At 41.3% G+C, this 18,660-nt stretch overlaps 2 protein-coding genes and 1 long non-coding RNA gene across 5 annotated transcripts; 1 reads left to right on the forward strand and 2 right to left on the reverse strand.

The window, feature by feature from the left end:
• Positions 1-391: 391 nt before the first annotated feature.
• Positions 392-14,995, reverse strand: LOC129591906 (uncharacterized). Of its 3 annotated transcripts, none has more exons than XM_055487797.1 (13): positions 14,507-14,995; positions 13,764-14,109; positions 10,509-10,570; positions 10,254-10,327; positions 6,060-6,144; positions 5,793-5,884; positions 5,587-5,661; positions 4,945-5,096; positions 4,591-4,833; positions 3,376-3,987; positions 2,091-2,469; positions 1,533-1,793; positions 392-1,456 (listed from the first exon to the last, which is right to left on the reverse strand). In XM_055487797.1, the coding sequence occupies exons 2-13, from the start codon at positions 13,974-13,976 to the stop codon at positions 918-920; spliced, it is 2,787 nt and encodes a 928-aa protein (XP_055343772.1). In that variant the 5' UTR covers positions 13,977-14,109; positions 14,507-14,995; the 3' UTR covers positions 392-917. The 3 variants fall into 3 exon arrangements, with proteins under 3 accessions (XP_055343772.1, XP_055343756.1, XP_055343764.1); XM_055487781.1 differs by having other exon boundaries at positions 3,370-3,987; XM_055487789.1 differs by lacking the exon at positions 14,507-14,995 and adding an exon at positions 14,249-14,440 and having other exon boundaries at positions 3,370-3,987.
• Positions 14,996-16,212: 1,217 nt separating this feature from the next.
• LOC129594488 (uncharacterized) lies at positions 16,213-18,576 on the reverse strand. The gene is made up of 3 exons (XR_008691201.1): positions 18,316-18,576; positions 16,489-17,781; positions 16,213-16,393 (listed from the first exon to the last, which is right to left on the reverse strand). It is a non-coding gene; the product is annotated as an uncharacterized LOC129594488 (long non-coding RNA).
• Positions 16,468-18,067, forward strand: LOC129594479 (uncharacterized). Its single transcript, XM_055491178.1, has 3 exons — positions 16,468-16,828; positions 17,626-17,775; positions 17,930-18,067. The coding sequence occupies exons 1-3, from the start codon at positions 16,526-16,528 to the stop codon at positions 18,044-18,046; spliced, it is 570 nt and encodes a 189-aa protein (XP_055347153.1). The 5' UTR covers positions 16,468-16,525; the 3' UTR covers positions 18,047-18,067.
• Positions 18,577-18,660: the final 84 nt, after the last annotated feature.

Below are 18,660 nucleotides of genomic sequence, written 5' to 3' on the forward strand. Positions count from 1 at the left end.
TATTTATCGGGCTATGCATGCTAACGGCAGTTTATGCTGCCAAATGAAGCGATAATAGGTCCAGTTTAGAACTAAGTATTCATGCTGAGGATTACCAATATCGCGCGATTAAAATATGAGGTTCTAAAAAGCGCGGGATGTTCTGAATGCTACCAAAAAGTAAACGTTGACCGTGTCGTTAGTAACTCCAGTAATTTCCTTTCTGCGGTTTACATAAGGAAGAGAAGACTGCTCATATAAATCACAGGAATTATGAGATCGGATGGCCTAACTCGCAAGGTTGTTTTCTTCGTGATGGGAAGATCAGCTGTTAGTTGAAAAGATTTTACAGAATACAACAGTACAGCCTGATCGCTCGCTGACACTTTCATAAAACAGTTTCAGACATACATATCACTGCAATTTTATTCCAAAAAGCAAAAATTTGGTCAAAGTACACATCTATAATAGGTCATCTACCGAAATTTCCACTGTCTAAAAAATCCACCAGAAAAAAAGCAATCCAATTTCCATTCCAAACAGCGACATCAGAGCGCCAATAACGCGCGGCAATCCGATGAAAGTAATAAGCAACTTCAACAATAAATCAGATTAGCAAACCTCATCGTCGGCAAAAAAATTGCATTACCCCTTGAAAACAGACGACAGTCTACAACCAGCGAAAAATATCCAGAACATCTCTCTTCAACCTGTCAATCAAACTCTCAGGTTGCTGGTATACACACAAAAACCCAAAAAATCGATTAGGCATGTTAATTCTTAGTAAAAATTTCCATAAGCACCGCGCGGCTGGCAGATCTCCGGGGTCAATGCACAAGCGAACCACTTACGTAATCCAGTTTCCAGGCCCATTCACTGCACACCGCCACCCGCACACAACACACAAACAGTAGTCCCATTCTTCTCTTCCCCCGGTGTCACTTGCGGATAAACGGCGACGAACGATCACGACACTGATCCGGATTGACTTTCCGCAAATAGAATGCACCGTTGCGAATCTGCTCAAACAGCCCATTTCGCCCGCCATCACCACCGGCATGCACCGCCACGGCCGCTCTGGGGGGACCCCCCGCTACCGGGGCCACCACACTTGCCGGTCCGTTAGTTGTGCGTACAACAGCGCCATTGGAGTGTGGCACAGCGCCGTTCGGCGGCTGTTGCTTAACCGGCGCTTTAGCCCCCTGACGTAAGCGTTCCTGTAGGGCGTTAATCATCGTGGCGTGATTGTCCGTTGGTTTGGGACGAGATTGGTCCAGAGATTTCACTGGCGGTGTCGAGTACACCGGCCCATGGAGAGGAACATCGGCGTCCGTATCACAGATCGACTGGTGCAGACTAGGCGTACGACGGATGGGCAGGGGCGGCGGAGGAGGTCGGTTGAACGACTGCGGTACGCCATAGATTTGCTGACTGTGGCGGCGCAGTTGGCGCTCCTGAATCATCTGCTTCCGCATCACTAGAAGAATTACAACAACAACACTCGTTAATTTTTTGACGATCAATTTAGGGCGTGGTACTGGAATCATACTGACCTTCCGCTTGAGGGCCTTCACCGAAATACTCTGCTTTATCTTTCACACGTCGAATAGTCATGGACACCGTCACTTGTTGGGCATCGTCCAGGCGCTTATCACCAACCGACAGATCACCAGGTTTCAGATCATTCTGACCAATCCAGCAGTCCGGCGGTGGAGGCAGACAAGAGGTATCGTTCAGCAGATCCGAATTAGCATACACCACCGTGTCGTCCTTCAGCTGCGGATGGTTGTCGAGATTACATGATCGGCGAAATTCTGTAAAACAGAAACCATGAACTCATATCACTGATTAAAAACCTCGCGTCTACACTAAAACTGACTAAATATCAAATGATTCTGATGGACATAGTTCTGTGCAAACAACGACACTGTATCCAGTCAGGAAGAAAAGAGCTATTACTACCATTATTCCATGTAGCGTAAATTAAGATTAACACTTCCTGCCAATGTCTATTTAATCTACCAGTTATATGGGCTAACAAGCGTACAAATTACCATCTGGAAATCAATCTAAACATCAAACAAACAGCACATAAGCCCCAGTGCAATTACCTTTGGGCAATACAATCTGCGCCATGGACGGAAATCCCGCTGTTGGCACGGGTGGCGGAGGCACAAAGGTTTCCTGCGTCAAGGGAGGTCGCTTATGATTTCTGGCCACCTGTCGACAGGACGCTGCGTCCTCCCCGCGGCTTCCCATCAGATTCATCCCCCCGTTATAAGCGATGGTATGAGGTCGACCGGCATCCACCGCGTCCATACGGTGCTCGCGCAGCACTGACCCAAATGGCGGCACCGGCGGACGACGCAGACCGGCCGCATTATCGGAATCAGACGAAGAGATGCTAGTCGGTGATGACCATGTGCTCTTATCGCCGCCCTTCCCGCAGCCATTCTGCATCGTTGGGGTTAACAAAGAATCCTGAGCATCCTGTCAAATTATGGCTTTAATTCATACTGAAACATGTGTTGCCTTTATTCATTTAAGAACTATTCTTTCGTTCTCCTATACAGACCGAATGTCAGATTTTTATTAAGCAGTACTATAACAATCACTAAATACTCGTATAGCATTCCCACTGAAAAGATACGTCAACCATACGGTCAACTGTTATGCATTTCACGTTTCTAATAAGCGTCATAAGGATCGATTAAAAATTTGAATGTTATGTGCTATGTTTTTCTCCACCCGTATTGCACGAAAAGATACGGCTTTAAATGGTAATTAACAACTTGAAAACGTACTCTAGCAAATGTGCGTAAAATCGGACTACGGAATCAATCAATAAATCGGTTCCGGACCTGCAGTTACATAAACAAAATACAGGTAATTCGTGATTAATTTCGCAAAAACAGTTTATGAGAAAGTAATTTAGGTGAAAGCATACGTGACGCTGGCGTTTCCCACGGTAGTGCGAAAGTAGCCGTTACGAAACCTAATTTTTGGAACACAGCATGCCAATAATACTCTCAAAACGGGCAACTAATGCGAAAATCGATACCCGGCAAATCACGAAATTAACTACCACTACGACAGTTCCAGCGTACGTGAAAGACAATTTAAAAACCGTTAACCCTGTAGTTATTTGTAATTATTGACACTCAAACCGTCTGTTGAACTCGTCAGCTCAAATCAGAGTGTACAGATAGTATGTATAGAAGTAGTGTTTTCACACGGTAATTAACTTGTCTTCACCAACTAAATCAACAAAAAGAACCAAAAAAAAGTAAATTGAAAAATAATTACTATTTAATGCAGATTTCACGAAAAATTTTAAGGGATTTTTTTCAGTAAGACTGATGTTTATTTGATCAGTTCAAAGCTGCGTACATTTACTTGTGAGCCATCGGCGTGGTTGCCATGATTTTGGTCTGGATGAGAGATGAATCCCGAATCACCACTGGAAATACTGCTGAACCGAATGGAGCTGTAGTACTCATTCCGCACCGCCAAACTCAGCGGATGCAGTCGATTATCCGGATGCAAATCTTCCGAACGCGACACCGATGACCTCCGCTGTCTTGTGCCTCGCCGCTGCCCATTCACTTCCACACCCGCACCCATTCCCCCTTTTCCTTCCCCTGTTCCCAGCTCCACATCGTTGTCATTTTCCACAATCGATGATGCAATGGAAGACGGGTAATAATGCTGCTCATGGCCGTTATTGTCGCTGAAACAGCGGCGATAGGCTTTGGCGGCAGAGGGGGCCGGACAGAGGGTTTTATCCTGGAGATTAATTCCGCCATACGATGACAATGAGACGTCAGAGGAAGCATAGGAGGACGTGGAGGCATTGCTAATACTGCAGATGCTCCCGTGGCGACCGCTCAGGCTCGAGTAGGCATCGGCGTGATGGGTGGAAGCTGCCTCGCGAAAACTAATACCGTCATCCTGATTAGAGCTGCGCGAACTCACGGGCTCCTCTGGTAAGGGAGAATTTGGAGGGCTCTGTGCACAGTGGAGAGTATTATTACAAGCTCCGACAAGTAGCTACTAATCACATGCTTGCGCAATCTGGGTAAATTTAGTCATAATCGAATGTAGGCCGATCGCTCGCGATCACCAAACAAATCAAACCACTTTATGCGCGGTATTCCCCATGCACGAAGACAAAAATCAATGGACCAAGTTCACAAAATGATCACACTAAAATCTTAGCTATTTGTCTGCGTTCATATAGAAACAATAATAATCTGTAATACTAATTCAAAAATGAAGACAGCAATATGGTGCTGCAAAACCGAAAAGCTACCTACTATTCCAGAAATGCAGACTAGATAAAACGTTTCAGATATTCTCAACTATGAACGTGAAATCGCTTTGGATGATTACTTTATGAGGATAACGAGTTTTCTCCTAAACGTATTAAAATCAAGCACTTTCTGAAGTGATAAAAACCTCAGAAACGAAATTTTCTAATGGCCAATTTTAAAAATTAATCTTTCGCAGCCGTAATCAGGAAAGCAAGGAAACGTGTTGCATTAAAACAGCCAAAACCCATGCGTAGTTACCGTGTGCTAAAATATCTTAACCCAATTTTGGTGTAATTACCATATAGTTTCCCCATTGATTAGATCCAGAACTGCAGCTGCTACTGTAGTACGTCTCATTAGCCAAATGGTCCTGTAAGAGGATGTCCGTCGTGGAAACCGTGGACGAGCACGTGGCTTTGACATCTAGGATGGCTTGCAGACTGGCAGGCGGAAGTTGGAAGGGATCAGCGGAATGCTGCATCAGTGAGTCGGTAATCTCTTCCAAATGGACCATTTCACTCAGCATACTCAACTCTTCATCCTAAAAATCAACCGGAAACGACAAAATACATTTTAGCTGTCGTACATAAAAGCGACCAGTGCGATCACTGGTGATAGTATTGTATTTAAGGACAGAAATTAGCCAGCATACCAAAAAAGGTTTCAGACAGGAGACAAAGAGACACAAACGCGAGCGCTCCTCAATCATGGCTTGGCGGACGGCCTCAAACTCTTTCTCCTGTAGTTGTCGCTTCATTTCCACCAAGTCATTCCAGGCTTCCATGGCTTTACTTGAGCCGTTTCCTACAAAGAAAAGTCCTGGCTTAACTGATGTGGCCCAATTTGTAGCGGGAGCATTGGTGGCGCTAGGCTTCCCATGTCCCGCTGTAATATCCCATACAGATAGCGCATAATTGCTCATAGCTTTGTGTAATTATCTGCCCAGCTGTTTGAATTGCACTTCCGCAAGGAGCGAAATTGTTGCAAATCGTAACATACCCCTAACCCTCTCCAATCATAACATAAACAGCGTTACGCATCGCGGGACAGGGGTTAAACTTTAAAGCGAACTGCGCAAATCATGACGACCGAAATACCACTAACTGTTAAGTAATGTGAACGCTAAAGCAATAAAATACTGTGAAAGTTTTCAAGAATATTGTGAAATAGTGTTATTATTAAAATTCTGCAAATGAATAACCCATTTCCATTAATCGTGTAATAAACTACGCAAATAAATTCAAAACCGATAATAATTCGACCAATATCAATGCATAACAGCCTCTTCACATACCTTTCTTGGCCTTCTTCTGCAGACGTATTGTGTCGGTGCTGCGCTTTTTGATTTCCTGACGCCATTTTTTGTACTCTACAAGGACAAGCCCAGGGATGGCCTTAACATTGGGGTCAAAAAGCCGGTCAGTCCAGCGCATAATGCCGCTTGGATAATCAACACGAAACAGCGATTAGTGTAAACATTAAACACCACCAACTACGTGCCTTTGGCGTGCTCTTTATCCATGTACAAGCACGTTTTCTTCCAGTCCTCCATTTTTTCCTGCAGCGGAGTGACCAAACAGTCCATCAAGGCACTAAACAAACAGCAGACACCCGACATACAATTACCGCCATTGATACATTTGCTGAGGTCATTTCTGTCAGTTATAATATGTCGCACATGCTACCGCAGGCCGCTGACCGACGTAATTATTATTAGCGCCACATATATACCAGAGCAATTTTCTTACAATTTTGACTCTCTTTTACCTAGTAAATGTTTTCATCTTTGCTTCGATGCTCCGCTGACGAAGCACCATGCGTGTCAAACACTTGCCAATTTCCTTCGTTCCTCCTGTGCAAAAAATAAATTATTACAGTTTGAGAATATTAGAAACGTGGATTGTCGCTATTCCAGCGCATAGTTTACATACATATAATACAATGCAGTAATGCTATTTTCGGTGTGGTCAAGATTGTGAACCATAAGTGCCCCATGTGGAGTGGGTGCCAACGCGAGTACTAGCATACCAAAATTGCCAAGTGGACCCACTTTACTGTAGCATTCAACAACGATGCTACGGAAATGCACAACATACATCATCAAACGACCACTCTAAAAACCTCCGCAAATATTTGACATTTTAAAGTTATGGCTCGTTTTTCCTCAAATTCCACTTCGACATCGTTTAATTCCAGCCACGACCTCCCGCGATGTCAAAACAAAAATTCAGGATTTCGAACCAAGAAATATTTCGCAAGAACATCTGAATTTTTGACTGACGATTGGCTAGGTTCAGTCTTAAGCTTTTCCTACGAGTTGACGGCAACTAGTACAACTCTTCATTTTCTCATCTGCTTATTGTATTGTATTTATTTAAATTTTACGGAAGTTTACTTGGTCAGACCCAAATATGCGTCATCAAAATACGATCAGCCGTTTACCCTCGGAATTTGTAAATGCTTCGTTTCTATAAAAACTAGAAAAGCAAACATGGATAATGATCCAACAACATAACGCTTGTCCGTATTTACTGAGTTTAAACCGCAGAAATCAAAACCAGTTTTCTTGGCTACTTTCGACAGAAAACAAAATAAACCAAGTAAATGCAACGTAGTCACTGTGGTTGGCAGTTTTATTATGATACGCAACATCCATGACAAATAAACTGTCCATACTCGGACCAACCGGTGCGGTCACGCGAGAAGGGTACGAGGAAACCGTAATAACCATGAACGCATGAACGAAAACAGAATCCATCGCTTCTTTAACAAAATATTTCCAGTGCTTTTTAGGTCTAACTATGCAAACTTTTTCAAGCTATAAACCAATACCAAATCTCCATCCGCCGCTTTCCACAAAAGTCTAGAAATTTTCTTTTTCTTTCCTGTAAAAAACTGTCAAAAAATGACAAATTTCAGGCTGACTAGCTGCTGTAAACAGTCGTCCGAAAAATGCCGACCGTAAGGAAATCGATCTGTTAATTAAACTTGCAGTTATCCATCACAAGCTGACCCCAACTGCAGCTGGATAAGTGGCAGCGGAAAAAAATTAGGACAGCCTAAAAATTAGCACTCTTCCCCAACCGACCATATGGAAGCATTTTCCAATCGATGCATCATTAAAGAAGTGTGACTTTCATAGCGCTTTTTTCTGACGCCTTAATAGGCGCTATATAACCAAGCGTAACTCCGAAATCGGAGGGCGAATGAATATCGCCTTCCCACCACAACTGGTTTGTTGACAGACTGTTTGATCTCTCGTCATATCGTTTTTCTTTATTATCACATTTTCTCCAACTTCTACACGCATATAAAACGCACCCGTATCCAGTTTGACACAGATTTCTCCCTCATCATTCTCAATTTTCTCCAAACCGAACAAAAACATTACCATCCTATTAAACTGTGTAAGCCAAAGGCGTTTTGTTCGGCTCGTTTATTAGCTGCAGCGCGTCGGCTTCTGCCTTGCTCCTTTCCTACCATATGGTAAACTATTATTTGTCCAAAGCCAAAAAAAAGAGAAAATGCAGCCCAAGACGCTGCTGACCTAGAAAACACATTCACTGTTCCAAAAAATCTCCCATGCATACGACTAGGGATACGCCACAAGGAGAGCCAGCCACAAAACTCTTCACATGCACACGCTGCTATTGTGTGTGGGCTGCCGGCCCAGTTCAATGATCGAGTCGGGAACAAAAGTTAATCGATATGCATCTTTTCCGGCAGGGCACAGCGAAAGGGATGAAGCAGAACAATCTGCATGTAAAACCCAAGCTTTTTCTAAAAGCTTCCGATATATATCGTAAGAGAGGAAGAATAAGATGCAATTTATATTTGAGTTAATACACAATTTTGCCGCTGGTGACGCTGTACAAGTTTATCTGTACAGCCAAGCTTTCGTGATTTACAATCTTACATTAATTATTTACGTTGTAACAGTTAATAAAAACTAAAACTAGACAAAGCTATAGCAAAAAAAAAGTTCAACTGATAATTTGTAAGCGATGAAAAAAAATCCGAACCACAGCAAAATTTAATGTCCTCTCGGGAAACCGCTTTTTACTGAGCAGTCATATTTGTAGCATAATCTTCCGGCCACTTTGCGAAATGAAAAGCCGGTCGGATATAGAGCATCCCCTAATGTGTTTGCATCTGGAGTACAGAACCCCTTACAACATCCAGATGCATCTGTCAACGCTGAAGAAATCCGTGAAGATGGTAATGAAACTGCCAGTCTCACGATCATACATGCCGTGCGCTGGACAATTCTAAATACTTGTTTATACAGTCGTTCAAAAGCGGTACAAGCCCGAACCAGCTTCTTGATGATATCCCATCATCAATTCGTGCTGGACCGGCCTGCTCGCCTTCCGCTCCCTTTCATACCAATCAAATACAACATTTCGCAACACTTTTATTAGCAACTACAGCTGTGGCCAGAGGAGCGGTCATGTTGGTGTTCATGGTTAATCTTAACACGCTGACCACGCCATTGCGTGGTAGATTGCTGATTAATGCCATCTGACCACACTTGAAGGGCGTTGGAAGCGGCGAAAATAAACTGAAAATAATTAAAGCTACAAACACCGGTCCTAATAGACTGCCCGCAAACCAAGCGGAAGAATAATTCTCACAATGCGACTCGGACTGCTACCATATTTCCAGCAGAGTTGAGACGAAGTGTGTGACATTTCATTGCCGGCAACCACAACAGCACTTCGACAGCTGATTACTAGCCGAAAAATTATCAATTTTTTATTTCAGTGTAACTTTCTAGTAGGGTATAAACGCTTACAAATTATAGAATAAAAATTCTAACGACATATCAAACCCTATACACAGCTATCAATCATCATAAAACCATTTAGCAATAACCGCGAAATTTTTCATTTGGCAAAAACCATTCTGGTCCTCAGTGGAAGCGCAAAGCGTGATGCAATTAGTACTAAAAGCGCTTCCTCAGCCATCAACGCTCTAATCTGATCACGATCTACGGTAATTCAGTGCACGAGCGGCTAATCCGCTAGCAAAACCTTAATCCATATTCTTCGCTTTTACGTAACAATTTCCGGTCTGCAACGGTACGTAAAAGCCGTTTCTTTATCCCCAAGCATCCATTAAAAGATTTCTTTATGCTTCTTACCACAAAACATGTTCTTCAAGGCAGTGACAATAAAAAACCCACAATTTTAAACAATTTCCGGTCAAATCCCAGCCCAACGGGATTCCGTGCACTCCTGATGACCTAGTTTCGTCCAGGTACTGAGCTCTAAGAAAACTTGCACACAAGAATACCATATTGCATAAACTGACACCTGCAAATAAATTCTCGACCGCTTTTAAATTTTCAATACTACCTAGTGCCTGTTAAAGTTGTGTTTCACAGAAAATTTTCATACATTCCTGATCTCATTGGATCTATTTGGGTATATCTTCAAATTCACCATCCGAAAAATGCCTCACTAGAATTTTCTTCCAGTACTACCGTACTTTCATCTATAGTACTGAAGGCGCATTTAAAATGCCGACCACACATAGTGGGCCATTATGTCTTTTTACATTCTACGGGTAGCGAATTTTTCAAATAATAACTCCAAAAATCTTTTCAGTCAATAAGAAAGACTCCCTGTCATGCGGCATTGAACCTGCCACTGCCGGAAACCACAAAGGAACACACTGTCGACAAATCGCACGGAAAACGATCAAAACAAAACCCCAAACTCAAACATACAAGCCCGGGTCAATCGCCGACTGGAAAGTTTTTATACCCATAAACTCGTTAAATTCCGCCGCTCTCGTCGGCTCTCTAATCACCCCTTTTCCTTATCAATACACACAGCCAGCAATCATCGCGTCTACCCACTCCACGACCATATATCGCATAAAAACATGACGGGCGAGTTTTAATGTAACTGAACAAAATGACCAGCAGCTGGAAGACGCGTACAGTCGCTTATTTACCTCGTGCATTAGTAGCCACATCTGCCACACGCTGGAACGCGTCGAGAAAGGCCGAACTAGCCACAAGTGTCGATCTAGTTGAGTAAACAGACAGAAAAAACTCAGCATAATTTTAACAAGTGAAGGACTCTGATCAGATCTAATGATCGCCAGCCAAGATACACTTGATTTTTCTACGCTTGCTCGGCGGTGAATCAACATAACTTTGTATAATGTAGTTTACAAATTATTTAACGCCAAACGTTTATCACTTACTTGAGCGCCGTATGTAGTCGACCAGACTTCGTCAAAAAATCCTCCCAAACGAACGTACTCCCCTGCAATAAAATTATCAATGATGTTATTTGCGAACTTCTGATTACAGGCACTGACAGCGCTTTATAACGGGTTAAAATCGTAAACTGCTTAACAGCTTTGTTCAAATCGAAAAACTGATTCTCTACAGCGGTGCAGTTCGTTGAGTGTTGCTAAAATATTCAGCTCTGGGAAACATCGACGGCGATGTTACAAGTTACAACTTCCCAACATGCGTGTCCAAGTAAAGAGTTCATCAGTTTTATTTTTTTTCATTGAATTCCCAAAATTAATAACCTTAGGTTGTGAGCAGGGGACAAGCAGCTTGCAGAAGGCCCGGCATCCACAGAAACCATACCATGCCACCGACTATGTATGAACACACTACACAGTACACACAGTAGTGATATAGGCGATATTTTCGGGTAAACTTTGTTTAAATAGCAAAAATATTATTACAGGAAAAACGTAATGCTACGATTCGGTATTTTGGAAAAAACTGGATTACAGCTCACGTGCGGCTTTTTTTTGCGGAGACGTAAGAGCTCACCTAGATTGACAAGTGCTAATCTCCTGTATCAGTTTTCACACAATCGTAGTCGATTATGCAAATGAGGGGAAAACAAATCACAATCAATCAACTTCAGTAATCACATTCATCCTCTTGTCAGCAAGCCCTCCAAAACTTCAACATCTTTAAAAAAAACTGCCAACCGCAAGCATATCAAATTTATATACTACTTTTCTACATTTCTATGCACAGAGAACACGACTGAAACGAGCACAATACTAGCAACATAAAATTAAAAACTACGTATTCCAAACCAAACACTGTCCGATTCTACTACCGGGTGGCTGAACAAAATGGCTTTCTCGTTTACCATGGTGCGCTGGGTTCGCCCATTATCTGATTAACGTCGTCTTAGTTTCACTGGAAAGAGCAAAGTTTTGCAGCATACAAAAGTAAAGTTAAACTAACATTAAAGAAAATCTTATCGGTTTTATAAATTATTTTTAAAATTATGGTGGGGTTGAAAGCTGGCCCGGAATAAAAAACCCGAGTTTACTAATTTCCGACTAAAAATTCTTGTTATTGAACTGAACAATTTACTGTATGTCGCGTTGCTATTTCGGATAAAGGGGATGTTTCTTGTTTTTTTACTGTAAAAAATTGCGATATCATAGTGGCCGTGTTTGAACAAGAGGCGGTAGAACTGAGAGCCCCCACATTTTGTTCTCGTGAAATCTGTAAGCAGACGTTTTGAATGAAGTTTTCTCACCAACCCTTCACCTGTTTATCGGGCTAAAACTTGCTTCTGTTTGAGCTATGTCTTCACTACATTTATCATCAAAACAATTAATTTTTGTTGCAGCCTGTCAAGCAGCAAAAACTTCTAACGAAAACACCCAAAATGCTAGATTAAAAAACCGGCATTTTTTGGGAAAAGTACTGTGTAACTTCCCCAGCACGTTCACCATGCCAACAACTTTTTTTCTGTTGAAACATAAAGTCCTTCTCTAGACAAAACAGTTATAGAAATTCGAATGATTTGAACGGGACAGAATTGCCACTCAATTTCGTGTTTGGCAACCGGGGCCAAAATAAATTTTGACAAGACTTTACTTGTCACCTTTGTATACAAGCAGGGTTTAATTTTCTACAAAACAATTCAATGATTTTGGTAGATGACAAAATTGTCTATCGAACGATGCTAAGCTGCTTAGTGTACGATGAACGGCTCGAGAGAACCAAACAAAAAACGGAGAAGGCCATTTTCTTCAGCCACCCGGTACATAGTAGCCAGTAGATCTATGGTAAACTGCAGGAATATAAAAATTATCTAAAAGTCGATAACTTATCAAAAATAACCACACATAATTATATTACTCGCTAGTCGCTGCAGGCTTGCAGTTTTCAAAATAATACAACAGTCTGCAAACAACAAAACCGAAACACCAAGTGCAACGTTAGCTTGTGTCGTGATTAACAGAAAAATCTGTATTAAACAGAATTTCAATAAAATAAAAAACCGATCAGTGTTTTCTTGGAACAAAGTGCATTTGTATATTTGATTTGATTAAGGCGACCACCTGCCAGGAGTAATAACAGTTAAGTACCCTCGGAATACAACTCAGCATTAAATTAACTTTTACTTTCCGGCCACATTACACAACCACAACAAGCAGCTGTTCAACCGATTTATCTTTTTTATCACGTTATTATGCTTTCACAGCGGTTCCACTCATGTCGGTTACGCAAAAAAACGAGAACCAATCCGTCAATATTGTGCTCCAACAGTTAGCTTTACAGTTTTCCCGGCAGTACTAACACACGGCAAAACGCAAATCAAGTGAACGAAGCAGCAACGATTACCATAGAGCACTAAAGCAAACAATGGTGAATTTATTAAGAGCTTCTCAAATAACCTGACAAAGAATAATCACTCTCACGGCCCTATCGACTGGAACCGATGGGGATCTCCATGCGACGTCCATGTGGACATATATACTAACGTCGCTCACAGTTCTCTTTGAAAAGCGTATGGCGGAACTGAAATGTCTGGCAAGAAAGTTGCATCAGACAATCAAAACCAGCTGAACACATATGATTTCCGAATTTTTACTACGTCTTGTACATTTTTATTATTCCGACGACTAAACGAAGAACGGCATTTGCACCATAAAAATCTGCTCCTAATCTTCAAACGACTCGAAGTCGTAAAAATGGGCCAAGGTTATCGAAAATTAAAGTGCGCCGCAGCTAGCATTGATTTGGGAATCAACGAGCGAAAACAAACATTAAATTTAAAACGAGAACGAACGAGATATTAACTGTATTAAGAGCGCGCCCCCTGCGTATGAAGTGAAACAATAGCAATAAACTTTGTGTATACCAACTAATCCATAATTCACCGTCAATAAGCAACCAATAATGATTGTCTGTCAAACCTTGCAAACTATGTGCCCTGCAGGCAGGAATAAATTACTATTCAAAACCATCATAATACGTCCGAACTGGACACTAGCTGTTTCTCATGCACTTGAGTTGACTTGACAAATGAACCGGTCGGAAAAAGCTTCGCAGTGGAAAATTAAAAAAGAACTACTGTTAATTACTACCAAAGACATTTATGTGTTGATGTCTGCGGCACTTGAAGTGAAAAATCGCACCTGAGCGCTTCACAGCGTTAGATAATCATTGATTGTGTTTGTTACCTTCATGTCATTCATGATCTGCTGAAACAGTCCAGCCAAGGCCACATTGCAGTGATCTTCAGATCCATTGGCCATCGCAAAGCCCAGCGCCGTGGACGAGCACGTGGAAGCAGCGGCGCCTGTGCCAGTCGTCGTACTGCCGCTGTTCCCTCCATGATGCAGCAGGCCCGGACCGGCGTCACGCGACGGATAACCGGAAGTGGCCGTAGCCATCACTTCCAATCAACAATACTTCATAAAACCCAGCACACCGAGCTGCAATAATTTCCAATCCCTGACCAGGGCTTATAGTGATTTGGACACACGTGCCGTGTTAATTAACGCCAATATTCATCCACTCTAACCCCTGGAACATACATGTTTCGTGACAAACATCACGGCCATCGCTACAAAAGCTGGCTATTATCAAAATATGATAATTCTATGGTTTGTTACGGGTTGCATTTGCAAAAGGATCATTATCCCAGTCAGTCGTCAGCACTCACATGTACAGGTTCTAACAGAAAGTCAAAAACTCTAAAATCTACAGTAAAATCCGATTTCAAAATTCAACACCAGATGAAATGCAGCATCTTGTAATAACTCCTAACGGTTTTTATGATAACGTCTTAAATAGAATTAACACGGGAATGTCCAACTTTTGCTCACATAACAAGGAAATCGACTGGAGAGTGCCAGACAAAACATCGTTAAGCAGATCGTCTGGAAGGTGTTCAACGCTTGCCCTCTTACGATTATCTTACCAGCAATTCAATTGAGAAGGCGACAAGTAATATGAATCACACAAAAGAACGCCGATAACAACATCCTTTCCGAAAGCACGATATTAATTCCGATACGCATAAATGCGGAGTCTTTTCACAAGTCGCGGCAGCAAAATCTGATTTTAGAACCGATGATGTCGACTTGCAATTGCCAGATAGGGATCGGTATGCTTAACAATTGTAGCCAGACGCTAATAAGGATGGCAGGATCAATGCACTTGGCAGGGCCCACAAACGCATGCGCCACAGCTGGTTCACAAACAGTGCCGTCAACAAAAACTAGGCTTTCCCGCTTTTCCAGCCCTGATTCTTTGACCCAGTATATACAACACACAACCTTCCACAAACCGCACACACATGCACACGCAATTTTTACAAATGCCAGGGAAACATGTGAATTTTACGTCAAACAATCGATAAACGGGTTAGTGCTGTAAAGGGACCTTCGAATGAATGCCGAATACGAAAACTGGCACAACTGAAACTGTAGCCCTGACTGGCCGGCCTTCTCCAGTGCTATGCGTACGGCACTACGGCGTAGCTTATCTCATCCAATCAGAGCAAGAATCAACAAAGCTTCGGTCAGTTGAGCTCCACCCACCTTGTTCGCCGTTCGCCGTCATAATTATATGCGATACAAAATAATTATTATATGCAATATTTTCGGTAGTTTTGAAGTACTGTATGTGTTTTACCATGTTTATGACATTTCACAAGCAATGCATGGAAGTGATGGAACTGAAAAAATTCAAAAATTTATATTTCAAGAAAAAGTTAAAACCTTCAACTCATTTTTTATAATTTCATAGCCTACAGGCTCGTTTTCTTTATGAATTTAATCTTTTCCGGGCAGAATTTACGTACTGTATTCTGTCCCTTAATATCGTGTAAATACAGTACAATAATAATAATATCTATACGTTTTCGTAATAAAATAAATTTATCTTTTTTTAAGTGATTTATAGTACAGCTTTATTATGAAAATTAATAATATTTAATAGAAATAACGGCTTGTATAACAAAACGTTCATTTTACTAAATATGTACAGCAGATATCGGTCATGCCGAAAATCTTTGAAAAAGAACCCGTAAAACACAACAAGAGGTTTGAGCAATCAAAATTCAGAGGTGTAGTCGTGTAGACTGTAGAGTATTTTGTAGATTGTGAAAGTTTTCAAACTTCAGCAAAATTCGATCGCAGTACAGAATACTCAATGCCGCTGCATCTTTCGTCGATCTTTTTAAATGCGGTAAACGTTGCTGAAACTGCTACTCATACGTCGCGTAGTGCGTAGTGACCGTACTGCAGTCTCCAGTTGTATTTATTTTTATTGTTGACCTTATTTATTGTACGCTATCGCATCTGCCGTTTTAAGGGCCGTTAAGTGCAGTGATCCGATAAAACATAGATAACGTTATGAATAATCAACTTCTCAGTTTATGTTAATACGGCGACTGTGCAAAGTTTCAAACGGTTCACAGTCGAGTACTTTATGGCGCAGCTAGCAGTTTATGAGTTATGGGCCTTGCAACACATCCGATCCCGACTGTGGTCTTGTATACTTACGAGTGACGTAATACGAGTATAGTTATGTAGCCACGGATCTGCATTTGGGCATTTGATAATGTACGAGTAAATAGTAATGTGTAATTTTTAGTTTTTTATTGACAAAAAATAGTGGTAGTACAAAGGTGCAGCATCGTTGAAATTTCTTTCTAAACAATTAAAAGGAGGTTCTTTGATAACAAATTAACAATATTACATTATATGTAAAACAAAAGCCGAAGGAAGCTTTCGGTTCCATGACTTCGATTTGTTCAATGGGCTCTTGTGCGCATGCACTGTCAAAAGTGGACAAATGACCCCTGGTATAGACAAACAAGAACATACTGATTATTATTCAGCATTTATGCATAAACAAATTGCTGTACACCAAACACACGTTCATCGTTACTCTTACCGTTACCGGTGAGCTAAAATCGTCCCGACGATCTCACATGTCAGACACCGGTATTTTTCCATCGACAGTCACACGAATGATGCGCATTCTTGAGAACAACCGTCCTTTCCGGATGCATCCCAGCGTTGCACTGGTGGCGCTGGACGTTGTCGTCATCTTAGCGGGATTTAGTGCTTTTATCTGTGTTTTAGCAGCATTCTCTGGGAACTACATCGACGATGAAAATGTATTCCATGCGGTTGTTATGTTTTGTACTTTCTTTCTGAAATCCACATCGTCCATCTTGGACGTTTGTGGTGTTTGGCACTTTTGGCTCGATTCGAAGACCATTCACGTGATGGTGAGTGCTTTGTACTCTGTAAGTCTGCATGGATACCGCTTGCAGCGTCTTCCAGCGCGACAACAAAATAAAACATAGACTTGCTACAATATTATAAATTCATTGCTAAATTGAATTCGTAATGTTTGTGTACTCGTAATTTTAAATAAAGTTTGTATACATGTGGTTTCTGTATGAAATACAGTTCAAAAAAATATTCCAAAATATATCACGGAGCGAAGCGATTATAAATAATTAAGTGCGGCTAGAATCTTATGTAAGCAATACTTGTATCCTTTATTATGCATTTTAAGTGCATAACAATAAACGCTGACAAGACTCCTTTGATTTTAAAAGTATGAAAAATGCTGTGTATCAAGTCGAAGTCGGTTACAAGCTGCATCCAACTTTTTCGATTCATCTAATTTTGAGGGAACGCAGAGCACAGACTTGCGAGTGCGTCAGCGGTTATTTCTCCATTTTTATATATAGTATATATTTTAGCAAAAACTTTAATGTGAATCAAAATTTCAACAAAGCAGTAGAGAACCTGTCATCTTGAACACTGTACAGATTTTGCAACAATGCGTTATAACAAAGCTGTTACAGTAACAATTTAACATTATACGGTACATCGCACTCCGCACAATCGCAGTTGACAACTTGACATAATCAGCCAACTTGCCCCTACGTAATTTCATTTTAAGATACTAGAGTAGTATCTTGCGTTACTGCGGGAAGCATCGTCCTCATATCACATAAAATTCAGTTGTTACTCAATAATGATGTATTTCATTTAATTGTGGTGGGAATTACAGAATGTTGTGGAGTGTTTTACCGGCACATTCTTCGCTCTAATATCTTCCTCCGTAGCCACAGGATTTTACGTAAAACGCTGGGAGATCCCATGTGAACTTCAACGAGGACGCGGAAATTTCCAAAAATGCGACTGCTTGGTAGCCAGTATCGTGAGTCTAAAATCAGGAAAAATTAGACCTTTCTACCTTGCAGCTAAATATATGTCGTTTAAAACAACGGCTGTTACAATGGAATAACACTGCAAAATAAAAACAAGACTGCCCTGTACGTTAAAATGATGGGCACTCGTTTTTCTTGTTGCAGGTTTTGGGATTTCTGGCTGCTACCGTTCTGTTTTTAAAAGGTTACATCTGTTTTAAACGGGCCAGATCTGCAGACAGCGACTGCAACGCTGCTAGTATTTTGTTTTCTGATAAGTAGAGTCTAAATTTTAATCCTGCATTACTATGACTACTGTCGACCGAAATGAACTATAATTATTTGCGTGGCGCGTGTACCGAAAATTATTAAAATACTCCCACTGACTGAGCTGTTCGTCATGGCACTATCGAGTGCTTTTTAGACATATGTGGTCATTTGAACTCATTTCGTAGTATGTTTCGACTCGAGCGAGTAAAACCGTACTCTACAACGATAATATATATTAAACTGGACTTGTGAGAAATCTGGTACGTACGTATCTGAAATACCTGGACTTCCGTCAGCCAGTCGATCTAAGGTCATCTGTTGTAACGGTATACCAGATGAATTACGAAAGGCTGCAGCGTAAGAATTTGAACGTTGCAGACGTTTATTACAACTAACAGTACAATTTTAACATGGGTCTTGGTCAGAACAAAATTATTAAATGACTTTCCAATACCGGCAGCACGTAACTTAAATAGCTCGATTTTGTCGTAATTTATTGTATAAATGCATTTATATGCAGGTACCACGAGTCCACCACGATAACGACCACAACACCTTGCTAGTATCGACAAATCATCTAATTAAATATGTGCCGATTAGCGGATCTCTCGATCTCGTACGAAGCT

This window comes from Paramacrobiotus metropolitanus, unplaced genomic scaffold (assembly GCF_019649055.1).
Source record: "Paramacrobiotus metropolitanus isolate TYO unplaced genomic scaffold, Prichtersi_v1.0 Parri_scaffold0000003, whole genome shotgun sequence".
In the NCBI taxonomy this organism is placed as follows: domain Eukaryota; kingdom Metazoa; phylum Tardigrada; class Eutardigrada; order Parachela; family Macrobiotidae; genus Paramacrobiotus; species Paramacrobiotus metropolitanus.